General features: G+C 41.4%; 1 protein-coding gene across 3 annotated transcripts; it reads left to right on the forward strand.

Moving 5' to 3' along the window:
* The first annotated feature begins 2955 nt into the window (after window positions 1-2955).
* On the forward strand, window positions 2956-18927 carry CDCA7L (cell division cycle associated 7 like). Of its 3 annotated transcripts, none has more exons than XM_015853863.3 (9): window positions 2956-3534; window positions 10420-10560; window positions 10986-11345; window positions 12263-12337; window positions 13766-13951; window positions 15226-15354; window positions 16197-16346; window positions 17200-17336; window positions 17948-18927. In XM_015853863.3, exons 1-9 carry the CDS (start codon window positions 3373-3375, stop codon window positions 17976-17978), a joined length of 1371 nt encoding a protein of 456 aa, XP_015709349.2. In that variant the 5' UTR covers window positions 2956-3372; the 3' UTR covers window positions 17979-18927. The 3 variants fall into 3 exon arrangements, with proteins under 3 accessions (XP_015709349.2, XP_085394624.1, XP_085394625.1); XM_085538498.1 differs by having other exon boundaries at window positions 10420-10557; XM_085538499.1 differs by lacking the exon at window positions 2956-3534 and adding an exon at window positions 10281-10300.
* The last annotated feature ends 404 nt before the right edge of the window (window positions 18928-19331 follow it).

Raw genomic sequence — 19331 nt, forward strand, 5'->3', positions numbered from 1 at the left:
GTTGAACAATAACTAGGTGTGAGGAAATGTTTTGAGATGGGCAGGTGGAAATCAAAGTGGTAGGAACATCTGTTCTCATGTTCCTGCATCAACTGCTCTCAGATTGTGAGCCTTCACCTCCACCAGCATCTTCCATGTTGGCTTTTGAAAACAGTCTACAAGCTGTTGTGGTTTGGAAAACTGCTAGTTTTTGTACATGAATTAAAAGTATGTTTCTGTGGTTTGCTAAGAGAATGCCACTTATTAAAAAATGTGTTTGCATTAAGGCCATTCAGCATCTGTTTCTCTTTGTAGACAACTCTGAGAGACTTGTTTTGTCCTGAGCACCATTCGCGTAGCAATTGTGCGTGCATTCATATAGCTATCAGACAGAAAATATCAAAGCATCAAAAATGGTGATGAAAGATGCCAATGAGTTAATACATAGGCACACAGCTCCTGGACAAGCGTGACCACAAGTAAATCTCAGATTTGTTGTTTTCTTCTATACGTTCTGAGATGGTGATTTGCCCTGCACAGCAGAACAGATCTTGGCCTTTCTTTTTCACTTACTAGAGGATTTGCAGAGCAGGAAAAGAGGATTACAATTCCTCTCAGCAGAAAGTAATCCTTTTAAGTTAGGTATGTCAGCATTCATTGAGAAGTGTGGGAAAGTGCATGCTACTTAAAATGCTTGACAGGTCTGGGGGAAATGTGGTGGCAGGAAGATAGGAGCAAAACCCCCAGTCGTGACTACAATGGCCCCCAAATTAGAGCCCATTGGAGGGAGCAGTGAAAACAGAGAGCTCAGGAGTGATGACTGCTTTTTGCTTTTATCCAGCTTGGTGAATTTACAGCATGAAAGTCCAGAATTATAACCTAGAATGGTACCCTTTCATTTGAAACTAACAGCAAACGAAGTTTTCATTTACAAGGCCACTCTGGAAAAATGGCAGTCCTATCCTGTAATTCTACTGTGCATCAGCATGGTAGTGAGGTGGTCGACATAAATTGATAGACGTGCTATTCCGGATGCATAGTTAGAGCTGCTTGTAATTCCTTTAGTCCACATTTGTTCTGTTTGGAAAGTTATAGTCTGGTTGTAATGGCATGGCTGAAATAGAACTTATTGTTATGAGTTTCATTATCCAGTTTAAGAGTCCGAAGTCCTGGACTGAGGCATTATCAGCAATGCTCTCACAGGATGATGAGCAAGGTCAGAAGCTATTCTGGACCCAGTCGTTGTGAAATAGTCCAGGCTTAATATATTAAGGCTGAAGTTGAAGAGTACCTGGAATCTGGCTGAACCTCATCTGAGCAGCTGATGAGATTCCACTGGCAGGGCAATAACATGAAAGCTATTGGGGTTAGAAAGACAAACTTTGAAGTAATGTGAAAAGAGGTAAAGAAAATTGGCAGGAATTCAGTGACAGAAAATGCATGCTGCTAAGTGCTTGAGGTACAGCTGAAGACAAATTAAACTAGGGGAAGTTTCAAAACCCCACTTCTAAAAGAAGAAAATAAAGAGCAGTAGATAGCATAAAGGGCTGGAAAACACTGTGAATGGTTGTGCAAGTATAAAATGAAGTGGAAAGTTAACAGAAAAAGAGAAACAAAGCAAGAAATTGTATAAAATAGCAGATCTTACCAGGCGATTCATAATGTATTTGTAACAGCATAATAGCTGCACGTCTCTATTGTAATAGAATGCAATTTTACTCACCCTAATTTAGCGCAGGACAGTCAACACAATCATTTCAAATCTGCTGTTCACAATCCAAGGTAGCATCTTGACAGCTTTTAACAAATGAAGTGCTTCATAATGTAGACTGTTAGGGACAAGAGACAGAACTGAATTCAGGGTCAGCAACTGAATGCATAAAACACATCTTTTGGGAATGCGTGAGCTCCGTATTGCACAAGAGATTTTTATTCTTTCTTATTGTAAAAAGTCTGCATTTCAGTTTTGCAGATATTATACATAGTTCCTGCATTTCATCTGCTACTGAACCCACTCCTCCCCACCTTATCCGCAAAGCTCCTTATTTCTGCAGTCTGAGTGACAACTGCAGGTGCCTCCGTAGTGGATATTGCAATGCATACCGGCATTTAAATGGCCTGCTTTGCCTAACAGGTCTTTGTGTGCTTGTAACTACTTTATTCACATTCATTGCTAACATATACCTTCCTCTAGGCTGGAATATAAAAGCTTGGAGGTATTTCAATGCGAAATCCACCTTGGGAATCTATCCGTGTGTGTTATTCTGAGTATCAGATACTGTACAGCACAGAGGAGCACTTCCTCTGCTTATTTGACTGTTCAGAGTGGGGTAGGAAAAGACCGTTTCTCATCTGTCCTTCACTTTCCCACAAGCTTTCTTTCTTTTACTGTCTTTCTGTCTTTTACTGTAAGTCACGATTGACAATATTTTAAATCATGTGATTTGGTTTTATCAGTGCAAACCTTTAAAGACACTTATCATGGGTTGATTTCAGCTGGACTGCAGGGCAGTCTCCGATTTGATTCTGGGACATTTGGAGTTTGAAGCGCTGATTTGCTGTTGGAAAAAAATAGCTCTGCCTCACAGTGGTTTCATCTTTTCAGGCTGGATATTAGGAACATTTTCTTCTCAGGAAGAGCGGTGATGCAGTGGCACAGGCTGCCTGTGGAGGTGGTGGGGTCACCCATCCCAGGTGCTGTTCATGAACCATACAGATGTGGCACTGAGGGATGTGGTCAGCAGGCATGGTGTGGATGGGCTGGTGACTGGATTGGATGATCTTCAAGGTTTTTTTTCCAGCATTAACGATTCTACAAGCTTTAGAGATCACTTGTATAATAACTTTAAGTTATGAGTGCTTGACTTAAGAAGCTTGGGAATGCTTCTAGTCTGATTTTTTGGGTTGTCCTGTGTGGAGCCAGGAGTCGATGATCCTTTGCAACTTGGGGTACGCTATGATTCTATGCTCGCTCAAAACGTTTAAAGTTACATCACATCCATTGGGTTAAGGCTCTCACTTCACACCTGTACCACATAAACGTCTAAACCCTGAGCCATGCTAGGCCTCTCTGGGCAGACCACGGCCTCCCCAATCACACACGAGTCCGAACTCCTGCGTTTCACTTGGCGAAACCAGAGCTCGCATCCCCTCCCCTCGTTCACAGACACACCCCCACTACAGCAGTGCTGAGCACAGCCCCGGCCCAGCGCCTCCCTCCCCCCTCGAGCCGCCCCTCTGTGCCGGGCCCACCCCCGCCTTTCCCGCCGCCACGGGCCGGCTCCTCCCCGCCGCCGCCCGTCCGCTTCCCGCTGCTCGTGGTGGTGGTGCCCCCCGCGCTCCTCCCTTCCCTCCTCCTCCACCGCTCCGCTCCCCGCGGCGGCTCCTGGTGCGATGGTGCGGCGCGGGCGGCGGCGGCGGGGCCGGCCGGCAGGTCGGGGGCGAGCGGCGGTGGGCCCGGTGAAGCGGGCGGCGGTGGGCCCGGTGACGCGGGGACGAGCGGCGGCGGCGGCGGCGACGGGCCCGGTGACGCGAGCAGCGGCGACCCGAGGCAAGGTGAGAGCCCTCGCAATCCAAGATGGGCAGGCGGGTATGGGTGCTGCCCGTATCAGCCTTTGTCCGCGGAGGGGGCCCTGCAGCGCGGCCCCTCCACGTGGCGCGGCGCCCCTCGGCTCCTCCCCGCGTTGGGTTCGGAGGTGTCGCTGTGGGGTTTGTAGCGTCCCCTTTGTGTAATGAGGGACAGAGCCTTAGGCAGCCACTGCAAGCCCGGGAGCACAACTTTTATAGTAGCGGGTATCTGCCTATCTAATTCTGTATGTTTTTGGTTTAGTCTGAAAGCGAGTCGCTGCCGTGGTGCTGCAAACACACGGCTGAACCAAGTGAATGCTGTGGGTGTTTGATGAACGGTCGCAGATGTGATCAGCGCCCCAAATTGAGCTCTGGTCCCAGCCTGGTGGGTGTGTGAGGCTGCTCTGCAACTTGGGAACTCAGGCCACCCAGCGTGGGCACAGTCTGCCTGGATGGAGCTGCAAAGTCTGTCTGTGTGCTCGTGGTCCTCGTGGGAGCTCATTTCTGACCCAGCAAGGCCTGTGGCCTAACCTAGTTTCCACTCCTTGCAGCATACTGAGCTATGGGTTTGCTCAGTTGGAGCCAAGAGGTAGTGATCAAGGCTTCCCTGTTTCTGAGTTGGTGTGGCCTATGCAGGCTACACAGTTAGAACAGCTGTGAGTGAATGCATGCCCCTGTGGTAAGCAGTTGCCAAGTCAGTCAGTAGTACTGTGTTGTACTGAGTTGTGATGCACTGTTGGATCTGTTCCCTGTCCCAGAGGCTGACTGGGAAGGCTTTGGCACAGCAGCTTCAGTTTCTGGAGCTGGTTACAGGAGTGCTGATGGATGGAGCACCCACAGGGCCTCAGGCCTGGCAGCCCAGACATGAGAACAGGCATGCTGTGCACCCGGCTTCCGTAAAGCAGCAGAGATCATCTGGCCCTTCCCTCATCTTCTGATACCTCACTGGGGCAAGGATTCTTTCCCCTTACCTCAGACTTTCCCCTCAGATTCTTTCCCCTCACCACCTCAAATGGTGTTCACAGTCCTTTTGACTGTGTGATTCTCCTGCATATGGGACTTGACCTTCTATTGCTTTAGCATAATGTTTTAAGATTAAGCTCCTGTACAGTGTTGTTTGCCATTATGGTTCCAGTGGGAAAGAGGCTTTTGTCTATAGCTTTGGGGTTTGGTTTGGCACAGAGCAGCATTCTGGCTGGGGCCCTCCATTCTTGTGATGCTGGTGGTAATTGTCAGCCTTGAAGTACTTCAGTTGTTATTTGGGACCCTGCTCAGCCCTCGGGTGATGTTCCTGGTGCTGTGTGCTCAGCTCGGAGCAAATCAAGGTTTTCCAGCAGGAAATGGAGGTACGAGTTTGTGCGTGTTTGGGCTCTGTTAATATTCATTTGATATTAAACTGGGATTACTTCAGTTTGACTAAAATGAATAAACAAAGCTTGAGCACTACTGAAATTAGCCATCTGCTTCCAACAGGAAAACGACCTAATTAATTAGTTGTGTTGTTGTTGTTGTTTGTTTGTGTTTTTTTTTTTTGCCTAGTAGAAGCAAAGATCGCTCCCTGCTCTCTCACCCATGATGTTCTCCTGATCCCATGTTGTTATAGAAGAATGTGTAAGTGTGGGACCAAAATATTTAAACCTGTTAATGGGCAGACAGTAGCATTCAGGTATCCACCAGAAGTGAAGGCCTTGCATGCAGGCATGTTCTCCTTTTGACCTGGCTGGGCACTGCCTTGCAGAAGGAGAAGTTGCATCTGCTTTTGGAATCAGTACGGTTGAGTTTTAAGTGAAGACATCTGAATTCTCAACTGTTGATGTGGAAAGTAAAACATCTTGCTTCAGGCTTTTCTTCTTGTTTTTACCTAACACAGGAGGAATCTGTGAGGACAGCAGCTAGAGCAACCTTGGGACTGTGGGAGACCTCAGGTGCCTTTCTTTCCATCAGTTGTATGCGGAGTGCCAGCAGCAGATCTGACATCCACTCTCAGCCTTGCTTTCACTCTTCGTGCTTTGCTTCTGGTCACAGCTCTGTCACAATGAACTAAGTGCTCTCAGTTTCCAGTAGTGCCTCTCAGGGAAAGCTGTCTGATCTGTATACACTTGCGATCTTTCTTTAGATCTAGAGAAGGGGAAAGCCAGGAATGGGAATAGCTTGAACTTTCTTTTCCTGCTGAGAAAAAACATGCTCAGGTGTGGTAATCCTGGAAACAGTTGGATAGCATGCTGTTGATAGCTGGCAGGATTCTGCTTTTGAGAAGTGTTTTGTGGGTACTTGAAAGGAGTCATGGTATTTTCCGTGCTAAAATAACTGAACTCAAAAGACATAACATTTCTTATCAGGGATGATACTTTCTCTGTGAATTATCTTCAGCTTTCACTAGAATTTCAGTCCTTTCTGTAACTGTTATCTGCAAAAGACTCTATTTCTAAAATCTGCTACATTACAGCAGTCTTCCATTTGCTCTGAACCTGTGGGCTTCTTCATGTTGAAATATTTTCTCAGAGTGAGCTTGAAGTGTTCATCACCTCTGAGCCTTCCTGTCCTTTAATTTTACTTATTTATTTAGGTTTAGTAGCAAAAAGACTGTCTTAAAGTGCTTGCATTTACACTTGCGCTTTGTTGAGGCATGTATGTATTTTCTTTCTTGGTATGTGACACTTCGTTGGCAAAGTTAAAATGATAGGCTCAGCTGCTGATTATGAATCAGTTTCTGAATGTGCTTTAGTTGAAAGTTAATAACAAGGAAGGAAGTGGCTTGGAGTACTGCACAATAAATAATGGAGAAATCATGGTGGCAGAAGTTTCCAGAGCTAGCTCATCTTTGATGTGTGTTTGCTTACGTTGGCCATAACCTTGACTTGAGAGGAGTAACTTTGTCAAGAGGAAGGTGTAGAGGTGTGTGTAGATGGGTCTGTGCCCGTGCCTTGGTCTGTTGTGGGTGAGCAAACCTGCAGTCCAGACTTCAAGGTTAATAAAGGCCTGTTGGGAGGCGTTGCTTTTTCACAGTGAATTAGAAATTATACCTGAAGCTAGCAGCCATGTTAAGGAGCAGAAATACTCTTTATTTCACATCCTGATTACTTATAGGAGCTATTTGAGATCAGATTTGTGTTGATCATGTTACCGACTTTGCATAGGGACATGGTTTGGGAGGGATACAAGCCTTAATTTGGTAAGTTTTTGAACTCCTGGAGTAAGTCCATTTTATATGTATTGGGTGCTCTACCATTAACCTAAGCCATTAGGTAAAATGAGGGTTCACCAATGATTTAATGGGATTCTTCACTGACAGACTGCAGGGAGCAACACACTAAATACTGTTGAAGTTCTGCAGTAAATTACTAAAGTAAGTACCTCAGTATTTGAGAATGCATAGACATAAACTTTCTCAATAGATTTTTTTTTTCCTTTATTCAGGCTTGGTAATTACACCTCCATAATGGCTTCTCTGGTGCAGATGCAGAAGTAATAGACAAAGAAAGAATTAGGCACACGGTAATTGCAGCAGTGGCTAACTCAGTTGTGCAACAGCACAAGAACTAATGTCGTGGCTCCTGGAAGCAATTTATAACAAGATGCTCACAGCTCCTTGTGTGTTTTGCTATTAAAGTGCACATTTTTAAGGCTGCACTGTATTGTGTGAATTCCATCACAGCAATGGAACTGGATTCTGGCAGTTTGCTGTAAGAGATGGGGGTGAGGAAGTAACCAAGAGAGTTCAAATACAGACATTGTGACTTCTGTGGCAGTGCATTGGGTTGTGCTGTTGTCTGCCTGCCAGAGTCACTTGTTTAGAGTTGATTTCTTCTCTTGCTCAAACAATGGTAAATCCATTTGGAAGTCTACATCGATTCTAGAAGAGCAGAGCAAGAGTGAAATTAAGCTCATATATGCCCAAAGTCTGTATCTTTTCACTGTCCTTCCGACAAATCCTAACATAGCCTAGGTGAGAGCTGGCTGAAGTTTTCCTTAGTAGCCTGTGATGTAGAGAGGCTTACCTGAAATGGTCGATGAAGTACTTGATGGTAGGAAATGTTCAACTCTGGTGATAGAAGTTTATTTTGATTCTTGAGCCAAACTTGTTGAACTCTTACATGGTGAATTTAGTCAACTTGGGAGGTGCCTTTGGCCATGCAAGTTTTTAGTCTTTTAGAAGTTTAAATACTTAATAGGTATGGTCTGACGTTCTGTAAGAGAGGTTTTACTGTGAGTATTGTCTGTTTTGTTTTGAAGCCCATCACGTTAAACATTGATAAATACAAGGAAGATGTGTTAGCAAAGGGAACAAACAGAATGAGACTTGCTGATGTATGTACTGTGTGTACTGTTTCTGAGCTAGTACTGTCAGGAGAGATTTGTACTAAGTGTGGAAGCTGTTTGGGAGTAGAACTACAGTCTACGATGGCGATATGTAGTGTCTTAAAAGGTGAAATATGCTGAGCTGTGAGTTGCTTTGTAATACTGTTGCTCAGTGGGTGAACTGTTGGCTTGAAATAACCCAAGGAAGCTTGCTGTTGTACTTGTGGCTTAGTGCTGGGTGTGAAGAATGATTAATGAAGAAGTGGTGGTAGAGTCTTCTGTGGGTTCTTGTGCTTTTCTGCCTGCTTGATGACTGCAGGCACCTTGCTTTACTTTGTTCTGCCTTCGTTTCTTAGTGTGTGAGAAGGAGGCTGTGATAATGATCTCTGCTGCAAAGGATTTTAAAGTCCTATGATAGAAAACGTGTAAGAGCTAAGTACTGTTACTATGTGATTCCAGGAATCCCACAGTATTCCCTGCTCCAAGTGAGATGTGTTCAGAATTTACAGCTGGCACTTCAGCCTCTGTCAGCAGAAGCCCCAGATCCATTTCCATGGGGCTGCTCTCCAGTCTGTTGTTACCCACTCTGTAAGTGTAGCTGGGGATGCCCTGTTCCAGGTGCAGAATTCAGAACTTGCTCTTATTAAAATTCATGTGGTTGGAAATTGGCCTTTTAATTTGCCAGGAACTCTCTGCAAGACCTTTTAACCCTTCCTTAAGGGAATCAACAGCTTCTCCCACTTTATTGTTGTTCACAAACTTAGTATACCTTCAAGTTTTGTGTCATAGTCATTGATGAAAACAATAAAGAGAATTGGCCCTAAAACAGAGTTTTGCCTGAATTCTGACTTTTTGGAATGGTGAGGCGAAGCAGCTGCCTCATAGGGGTGGGGTGGGATGGGACGTTCATGCATCAGGCAGTCACAAATGCGTTCATATTGACTGATGCCACAATCTCTGTGCTTCTGCTGAGTTTCAGCAGTTTCTGCAGTAGGTATCCCTGATGTTTATCTCGTCACGTGTAGATCATTATCACTGATCTAACATGGCATAGCTGTAGGTGTGTTATTTTCAGCCACTTTGGCTAACAAACCAATTAAGATTCCTTCCCTCTCTCCCCCCCAGCCACTCCTTATCCTTCCTTGTGGAATTTCAAGAAAACACAGAATACATACTAACTTCTGTTTCCCTCCAAGAAATGCAATTTCACTTTAACTTCCCTATTGTGTTTATTCCTTTCTCAAGCAGCTGCGCTGCAGCTATCAACAAAAGAGTAAAGCAGAATGAGAAAACTCATTCTAATTATCCATAATGACTCGAGGGAGATGTTTAAGTGTAAAGAAAAAGCATATGCAGTAAATCTCCCCTCTCATTCCCTTGTAAGTATTTCCACTGAATGTATTGTATCTATTTTTCACCAGATACTATCTTAACGTAAGGAAGTGTGTAATTAAAGTCAGGGATGGGAGGGAATTGAAGAGAACAATAAAGATATTTAGCAATTGCATCATATGAAAGGTCATTTTTGTGTCTTGGGTGGGAAGAAGAAACAGCAGAGGAAAATTGGGGAATCAAACTTAAGTGGATGTTGTAGGCTTTAAAAAACCAGGTGTGGTGTGAACGTGTGTGTGTTCCTACTCTGAACAAGTCTTTCGGGGGACTCGCAGGGATGAGTTGACAGATGGTCTGCTAATTCTGATTGGAAGTATGGAAATACAGTTCTGATGTAGTAAGTGCATTGTGTTTAAAGGCGTCAAAAAGAAGCGCTAGATTTGCGCTATATTTGGTATGTGAATATTTGTATCCTGGGAAGTGTTCTAATGAGATTTTATTCTTTCTTGGACTGGCATTTCATTTCCTAGTCTGTGGGTAGAATCTGGGGTCAGTCTAGAACACATTCGAACAATAAAATGTGAACTAAAGAGAAGCTGAGCAATTGGAAGGTGGAGGGATTTTAGTCAAGAGTGTTGAGTGCTTTTTTGTAGATATCTGTTGCTTCAGTAATGGTGTAACAGTGTGAGAAGGAACAGACTCCATCTCCAGGAGCCTTTAGTACTTCTGTGGCGAACCCAGAAAAGGGTTCTGTTTCTCCTATGTAATGAAAAAGGACGACTCTTTCTTCCTGTGCTTGTGGCTCGGTTTCCTTTACTTTTTCTTTAATATTTTCAGTACAAAGCCATTTAACACCTGTTGTGTTTGGTTTTTTTTTTCTGCACCCAGAAGAGACAAACACAACAAACTCATAATTTATAAACAAGAAATCTGGTAGTTTATTGGGTAGTAGTAGAGGACAAAGTAATCAAGTTTCTGCCATGAGGCCAAGCTCAGTTAACTTTGTGCTCAAAATGACAAAAAAGAACAACTCAATAAGTTAAAATGACTCAGAGCTGAAACTGAATGTTTTCTACTTTTTTTTCTTCTTTTGACAAGCTTTGCCTGTAATGTGCCTTCACAGGTATGTATGATATGTATATAACATCTAGTTGTACTTGGTTAAGCCTTTGAACATGTTCATTCTAATTGTGTCACTACTTTGTGTATGACTCTTATGGCTTCTGGCTGGTATTTTTACAGGGCATTCGATACCAACCCAGATACCTTACTAAAGAGCTGCAGAAGATTTTCACTGAAGACACTGATTCTGAAACTGATGCATTTGAAGGATGTGCTTCAAGTGGGGAGGACGTGAAGAAGAAGGCAGTTCCAGTAAAGGCAGTATGCATATATTGATGGTTTTTTCCCTTTTTTTTGCCCTGTGTAAACAGAAAATAATAGTCAGTGTTAGTGATGCACCGTGATGTTCATTATACATACTGAAGGTTAATATGTATTGAAAGAGGGAAAAAAAACAACCCACTTTCATTTAGTGCAATATCTTATATTAGAAATGAGAACTTCTTCCCCTCCTTGTATACTGACCGCTAGGCAGTGCTATTCCTGATAGCCTTGTTTGTAATATCTGTGTATTAATGCACAGATTTTGTGCTGGGGGAAGTTGAATGCTGCTAGCTTTATAAAAATTTTGGTTTGTGTATATTTTTAGCACTCGGATAGTGAATCTGCTGCCTATAAATAGGGATTAAAAATGACATTTTGTGTGTCAAAGCAGCAAATATAACAGGGGTTCTTCCTGCCCATAGGCGATGGAGTCAGACTTGAGTGATGAAGAACATGGTAATTTATTGGCTACTGAGGGAGACGAGGAGGAGGAGGCAAATAAGAAAATTTCTCCCAAAAGAAGAAGCTTTGGTCTTCGTGTTGCCTTTCAGTTTCCGACCAGGAAGTCTTCTGAGAAAAATGTGCCTGAACAAGCTTTTTCTAAGCTCCCTTTAAAGGACAGTAAACCCTCCACTGCTCTTTCAAAAGAAAGAAATTGCAAGCGAAGGGAAAAACTGGAAGGCTCTGCTTCAGAATCTGAAGAAGATGTGAAAGAAACACAGGAAGAAAGTTCCAGTGCTCTGCTTAAAAGAGCTATGAATATTAAAGAAAATAAAGCCATGGTAAGACTTATGAGCAGTACTGTGAATACTGTTACAGGTATCCGTGTTACAGGCTTACGTTTGGAAACTTTCAGAAAGCCATCTGATTCCTTCAGGTCATTCTTGCTGTTTATTGAATAGAGTTTCTACTTTCCCATTCTGATCCTTCTGAGGGATCTACTGCACTCATTGGTTGGAAAGCCCGCTCAAAACTGCTAAGGATTATAAATATAGCTTCAGTTATATAGGATCTGATGTTTAGTTATACTTCGCTGCTACTACTGAAAGTGTGTATGTAGATAAGGGAGGAGTGAGACTGATCATTGCCAGATGCTTTTCCCCCGTCTAAAATTTCAGTAGATCTCTTAATTTTAATTGGTAGTGTGCAAATCTGGCACTGTAGTGTGTTGAATTTGGGTCGTTTGTGAATCCTTCAGTTTTGAGATGTATTGCAGCCTCCAACTCTTTGTACTCTTTGTACAAATATTGGGTGTGTGTTGGCCCAGCTACCAAGAAAAAAACTTGTTTTAATTACTTGCCCTGTTTCTTCGCCGCTTTTGTGTTCTTCCTGCTCTTCCTTCCTTGCTTCCACCCTTCTTTCCAATTCCAATTTTATCATTGTAAACTCAGTTAGTGTTGAGGACACTCTTTTTCAGTGTTGTTTTGACAATATTGAATGCATTATTAGCTGCTTTATTCTAGTAAGAATTAATGGGAGCTGTGAAGCTGCAAAACTGTGGAATTTATTTTTTCACTCATGCATAAATGAGCCCCTTTTTTTGAGCCCCACTTTATTTAAGTGCTTATTGAAACATTTCATGCGCTGAAATGTAATGCGTTCAAGTATATCTCAGAGTGCATACAAAGAGCAGATGATGCTTGTCAAAAATATGCAAGTTTGTAGTGACTTTTCAATATGTTGTTACTGTTGCTTTCAGCTTGCCCAGTTACTAGCAGAACTGAATTCCATACCTGACCTATTCCCAGTGAAGCCACCTGCCTCAACTCCTTCGGTAAGGCGCCATGTACTGGTTAGAGATGATGGATATTTATGCTTTTGATTAATGTGCTTCTTGATAGAACACTTTCAGGTTTTGCTTGGATTTTCCATGGTTTTGGTTACTTTGTATGGATTTGCTCTTGGTATTGTTAAAATACTGTAGTTTTTGTGAGGAAATGCAATTTTATAAGGTAATTGTATGAAGAAGTATTGAGACCAAGCTTAGATGCTGCTTTATAAATTTTGTCACAGAAGTTCTTTTGAGATACTAGACAAATACCTGTGTTTATGCAAATTACAGAATCACAGAATTGTAGGGGTTGGAAGGGACCTCTAGAGATCATTGAGTCCAACTCGATAAATTAAATTAGGATAATTGCTTTCTTTTGTGTTTAGATCCTTTTAAATTTCCCAGCTAATATTTCTTTTACAGACTTTTAAAATCCGCACTTCCCAGTGCTGATAAAATTCGACCAGTTCAACATGAAACTAGGGTGGTGATAGCTTTTCTTAGCCAGAAGCAGATCTTCCCCAACCCCTCTAATGTTTTATTCACATGTTACAAACTGAAGAGATGCCAGGTAAAATTGAAGAGCCATGTCTTCAGGAAACCAGTCTGTAAATACTGTTGTGTGTCAGTGGTGACGTGGAATAGAAGTACAAAGTCTTTGGAAGTCTTGGAATTAGCCGTGGCTAAATGATTGTCTGTGTATTCAAGGAATGGTTATATTTCTATAGCATGTTACTATCATTTAGTGTCTTTTTTTGAGGAGTCAAAAAGGCATCAGTCTGGTTTCCTTTCTTCTTGTTTTTTGACTTCCAACCTCTCTTGTGAAGTGTTACTCACTTCTTGCTAAGGAAATATGGTGACAAGCAGATTTAACTCACATCTTGTTCAAGCTGTCAGATGTCATGGATTGACACTTATATAGATATTTTTATGGTAGGTGGCCATGCTGAACTCCTGTTTCATTAATTCAGTCATTATCAAAAGATCCTTGCCATTCTTTGAAATGTAGAAGAGAAGACTTATTCATGCTCTTTCCGTGACCCTCTGAGAAAATACAAAAGAAAGCTTGGGCTTTGGCTTATTCATTAAAGGTTTGTTCATAATTGTGGGAACTTAGGAATCTTCAGCTGCTGAAGATCAGTGAGATCTAGCTTTAAGCGCAATATGCCACCCGTAGAATTTTGGTACAGTTCTGTGATGTTAATTGAAATATAATCTGTGAAAACTGTTCTTTTAAAAGGAGCAAAAAGGTATAGTGTATCTGCTAGATATTGGTCATGTTTGGCTAAACAGATGAGGAGTGGAAGAAGAATGAGTTCATAAAAGCGCTAGTGTGGAACAGACATCTTGAAATCCTGGTATTTAGCACTACAGATGTAACTGAAAAAATACTAGAAATCACAATTACTAGATTTTTTTCCTTCATTCTAGAAACAGAAGAGAATACCAAGGAGGGCGTTTTCTGAAGGCCAGATAACACGTCGCATGAACCCAACAAGAAATGCTCGTCCGCCTGAAAAATTTGCCTTGGAAAAATTTACTATGTCGGCTGTCAGATTTGCAGAACACTTACAAAGCTATAAACAAGAAAACCTCTTGAAGAGGAGCCTCAGTGTGGTATTTGCCAGACTTTGATATTTTCCATAAAGAGGAACATCTGTATAGATTGTTGGCCAGTGCTTAGGTCAGACTGATAAAATGAATCCTGGAGGAAGCTAACGAGAACCTTTGGTTTGTGATTAGCAATAGAAATTGTCTTCAGGCATTCCTGCCTCAACTTTCATCCATTTCCTGAGCTCTATTTGCCACTTTTTTTTCCAGGCATAACAAGACAGTTTACTTAGGTTCTAGTGTTTGTTTGTTGTCTGAAAGTTGTTAGAACCCAAATGTATCAGGCTTTTGAGTGGCAAGACAGTGGCGTGTTAAGGCAGATATTCCAAATCTTCAGACTCAGGGAAAAATAGCAAAAATTCTTCTCTGGAAATAGCAGAGGGAAGTTAGGAATTGCATAATTGAACTGAGAGTGAAGGCACCAACAAACCGTCTGCATTTGTCTTGGCTTTATTTACCATGTCGTCTGTGAAGAAGACTTACTTTGTATCTGTACATAGTGTCACTGGAATCCCAGTTCTGCTTACAGGGAGAGCACTGTCCATAGATGAACAATTATAGCGGAAACTTGGCTACTAAAAAACATGACATGAAAATCCCTCTGTTCTGGAGAGAGCAGATCTGACTTAGAATGAAGGACAAAGGTAGTATCATGTGGGGTAGGAGGGAGGCTAAGGATTAGGTGAGATGTGGAAATCTCCTGATGGGCATAATGATGATCCATGATTCAGCTTCATTGAGAATATATAAAAGACAAAAAGAACATTTAGTGAATAGAAGACACTTTTCCATTTAACTAGCAAGGTAGTAATGAAAGGCTGGACTAAACTACAACTTAAGTAAAGATTTTTAGTGGAATAGAACATGGTAGGAAATTGAGTGAACAAAGCTTGGGGAAGGCAAATGGCTATAATTTTATTTTGTGAGGGAAGAGGTAGAGTATGAAGTTAGTGGAGGTGTGCAGGAAATGCAAAGAAAAGAAGCAAAAAAATGGGCTTTGTGGGAGTAGAAGTAACAAGGAGATAACCATAAGAAGGAATAACTAAACAGACTAAATAATAAATGGAGTAGAGAAGTAATTAGGGAGTAGGGGAGAGAAAACAGACTGGGATAGTTGGATGGTTACTCAACTCTACTCCCTGGTCTTTCAGTGATCTGTGAGCCTATAGTCTACACCCACTAGATTACATATGCATTGTATGTGAATGAATTTGTCATCACGTGTGGTGACAGTCTTCATGCCACCAGACAAAAGATGTTGAGGTTAGTGTGTTTAACAGGGGAACTGTGGCGTGCGTAAAAGGAGGAGATCAAAGTATTCATCTTACCGTCCAGTGGAGGATATTACCGAGGATGACTTGGACAACATTGCAATCACTGTTAAAGACAAAATCTATGACAAAGTTCTAGTAAGTGGCTAATGTTTTCTGTATGGTGTCCATTAATGGTCTTTTAACGGCACATTTGGTGTTTGCCAAAAGGTGTGCTATCCTTAAGTTCTGGAGAGCGTAGGTCTTGGTATCATATTGCACAGGCACAACTTGAAAGCTTTCACAGGCTTCTGTGGACTTGCTCACATGGATTAATACAGTCCCAACAATTTTTTGCCTCTGCAAATAAATGCTTTCTTGCCGTAGAATTAAATGGAAATTGTTACAGCTATGGCTCTTTAGTGATAGGAGTTGAAATCTTATTTTCTTACATTATCATTGTTTTAATTGTTGCAGTTGTGGTTGTGCAGCTAAATGTTAGTGATCCTTGCTGCTCTTTATACCTTCAAGAAAAACTACATTCTGTAAGGGTTAGCTAGTTTCCAAAGAGATTGCTGAAAAACCCTTCCTTTCCTTTATCTGATATAGCTATTATTAATAGTCATCAAAAACTAGAGGATCATGTTACTATATTTTTTATTCTTCACCACTGAGATGGTCATTTTGTGAGTATGCCATAACCTTACATTAGTTTACTGCCAGATTGGGGCATGAAATCAGAACTGCACTATGAGATTCATGTAGTCTGAGACTCCAGAGATAAGGACAGGCACTGTTTCTGTAAAGTTTCCAGCATGTGAGATACTGTAATTGATAATACTGACAAAACTTACAGTTCTTACTAAGATATTTATTGCTGAATTTTTCTTTGGTTTGAAGATTGTGTTTTGCTATCAGCAGATGTATTAGGAATGTTAAGCAATAAGCATTTAAGGTGCCCTTCACACATGCTTATTTCTCCTCCCTTCCAACATTTTTAGGGCAGTACTTGCCACCAGTGTCGACAAAAGACAATTGATACAAAGACCATCTGTCGCAACAAGGGCTGTGGAGGTGTAAGAGGGCAGTTTTGTGGACCATGCCTTCGAAATAGATATGGGGAAGATGTGAAATCAGCACTGCTTGATCCAGTAAGTATTGTTTCAGGTTTGGGAACAAAATTTTAATAATATGATTTATTATTGAGCTGTGCTGAGTGTATGTTTGTAGTAATGTCATGGTTTAAAGCTTTTTGCTCTAAGGTCTGCAGTACCATTGGGACTGATGCTGATTTTTGTAGGAGTGCAAGGGAAAAGTACTGGACCTGTGTTACATCATGGTTTCCATGGTTGCATCATGGTTTCCACCTCCTCCTGTTTATTCCTTGTGCTATGTGCATTGCTGTAGGGGCACTTCAGCTGGGCAGTTGGCTCTGTTACCTTCTTGGATGAGCTCTCCCACATTTCTCTGGGACAAATGTGAGTTTTTTTGCTGCTCCTTCCTGTAGTGACAATATTTGCTGGCTCTTCTCTGTCACTTAGAAGTACATCCTCTTTCCCCATTGAATCTAGTTTAAAGTTCTGTTAATTGGCCAGCCCAGCTTGCTGCCCAGAATGTTCTTGCCCCTATCAGGCAATGGTGTCCCATCTAACATCATCGTGCCCAGTCTCTCAAAGGTACATCCAAGGTCACAGAATCCAAAATCCTGAGTATGATAGGCAATATTGCAGGTGCTGTTTGTCTGTTTTGAATTAATAATAAGCAGGTCATCCAGAGAGCTTGAGCTTGCAAACTAAGACCTATTGAAATAGGCAAATAGTGTAGTAATAATCTTATTCTTAATCCTGCAGTATGTGGAAAGTGTAACAAGTTTGGCTGACTTGTTGGTTACCCTGAATAACAAGGCAAAAAGGAAGCCATATTCCTGTCTGTTGGAGCAGTGCAAAGGATAGTGCAACCCTACCTATAGCTGGCCTTTAATGACACCCCCATTCCTCCTTGCAGGACTGGAGCTGTCCTCCTTGTCGCGGTGTGTGTAACTGCAGTTACTGCCGCAAGCGTGATGGTCGCTGTGCCACAGGGATGCTCATCCACATGGCAAAGTTCTATGGCTATGACAACGTGAAAGAATACCTGGAAAGGTGAGGGTTGTGCCCAGAGGGCATCCTTTGAGCTCAGGTCTCCAAGACTGCTGCTTAAGCTCGAGTTGAGCACTTTTATAATGTCTTCATTATGAAGCCTAGCGGGCACGAATGTCTCTTCGCTTTTGGACTTTGTCATTTCAAATTAGCTTTACAAATCCTTATTACTGTGTGACATTAAATTTAGCGTGAAGTTTGGTCTCTGAAAGAGCAAATAAGTGCAGTGTGTTTCTTTATTTTGGATTCTCAATAAAGAATTCTTAGGCATGGGGAATTTTGCTTTAATAACAATTGTTCAATTTCTGGACTTTAAAGCAAGTTGCAGTTTGTGCTAGTTGGCCTTTTAGAAATGCTGAAGCCCTTTAGTACTTCTGCCAGGGACAGATCGTCTTCCTTTAAATAAAAATCTCCTAGACTGAGATGAACTTTGTTGAAGTGAGTTGTAGGCCCTGCATAAACAACTAACTTGCTTTTCCCTGTTTTGAAATCAGTATGGGTTGCTTCTGGCATATAGAGTTGTTGTTTTGGAAGCTTCAGAAATGGAAATAGTGTGTTAATGAGGAATCTGAGTTTTCTAAAATGCACTAACACTGTTTTCTTATGTTTTCTAGTTTACAAAAACAACTGGTGGATGGCAATTGAGAGCACTGAACTCAAGCTGTGCCTGCAACTGTTTAATATGTTGACAAGTTTTGACTTCAAAAGGTTATTACTGTGTTTTATATAAGATAGGATTTTAGAGTTTAGCATATACATTTCAGTGTGTGGAATTTTTTTAATGAATGTGGTCTTATGCAAAACATCTCTCAGGAAAATGTTTTGGTAGAGAAATCTACACGCACAGACCTATACATGAAGTGGAATGGCACTCTTCAACCTTAGAGCGGTTAATTTCTAACAGGGCTATACAACTGCATGATGGAGAACTTGGTTAACTTGAGCAATATTTTTACTTATGCAATTGTGTGAAGTTTCAAAAAGAATGTTTAACAACTACCTGTAAAGCATACTCTGTTTTCAAACAAAATCCAACAAGTATGCAACACCCCAAAAAACGCTTGTGTTTCTATTTGACCATAAAGATTGAGTTTTCCAGCCTTTGCTTTCTGAACGTGTTCTTCCATCTAAATGCCATTACGTTCCAGCCAAAGCTGATATAAACCTACCAGTGGGAGGATGAAAATTTTATTGTTTTTTTGTTTGTTTGTTTTAAATCCGAAGTGCAATTAACCACTGAAACATGAAAGTGGAAGTGTTTTATAAAAAGAAAAATAAAAAATAATAATAAAAAAAGAAGTAGAGAAAAGAACAAAAACCATCACATCCCATTAAAGAAAACGAAACGCTTAGTAGCAGTTGTGTGTGATATACTCACTGCCTGACCCAGCCACCTTAAAGCTATCTTAGCTAACTGGTTTAAACCACAGAGTTTTGTATTTTTTGAAATGCAGATTGTAGTTGTATCTTTTTTCATACACGCAACTAAGCTTTCAAACAACTCGTTTGTATTGTTGTATGATTATGTTCAAATTCGTGTAAGATATGTATTTCATTTTGTGTAGAGATAATAAAGAATAATCAAGGAAAAGAATTTATGAGTCAAACTGCAGTCAAACATTGTGATGTTTCCTATTTACTCTCCCGTAATCAGTGTAATGAAGGAATGATGTAGCAGGTCACTAATAAATATATGGAGAAACACATGAACACAACACTTAGAGGATGAGTAAACAACATATGATAACCTGTTATACAAAGGAATGTTTTTTTTGTTAGGCAAATCTGCTTCTCTGTCAGTGAAAGTTACTTATCTCCTTTTGCTTTAACTATGAAGTAGAATCAGTGAGCGGTATCAACTTTTGAAAGGTTAGTGCTAAACAGCCAAGAGAAATGCTGTACCTGCTATTTTGTAGTCTTCTCTTTGCTTTGCAGATTTAAAAGTCCAGAAGCTGGCCCTCTGATTATGGTTTTATGGATTAGATATTCATAAGCATC

This window comes from Coturnix japonica, chromosome 2 (genome assembly GCF_054131305.1).
Source record: "Coturnix japonica strain WE chromosome 2, WE-NBRP24, whole genome shotgun sequence".
Taxonomy (NCBI): domain Eukaryota; kingdom Metazoa; phylum Chordata; class Aves; order Galliformes; family Phasianidae; genus Coturnix; species Coturnix japonica.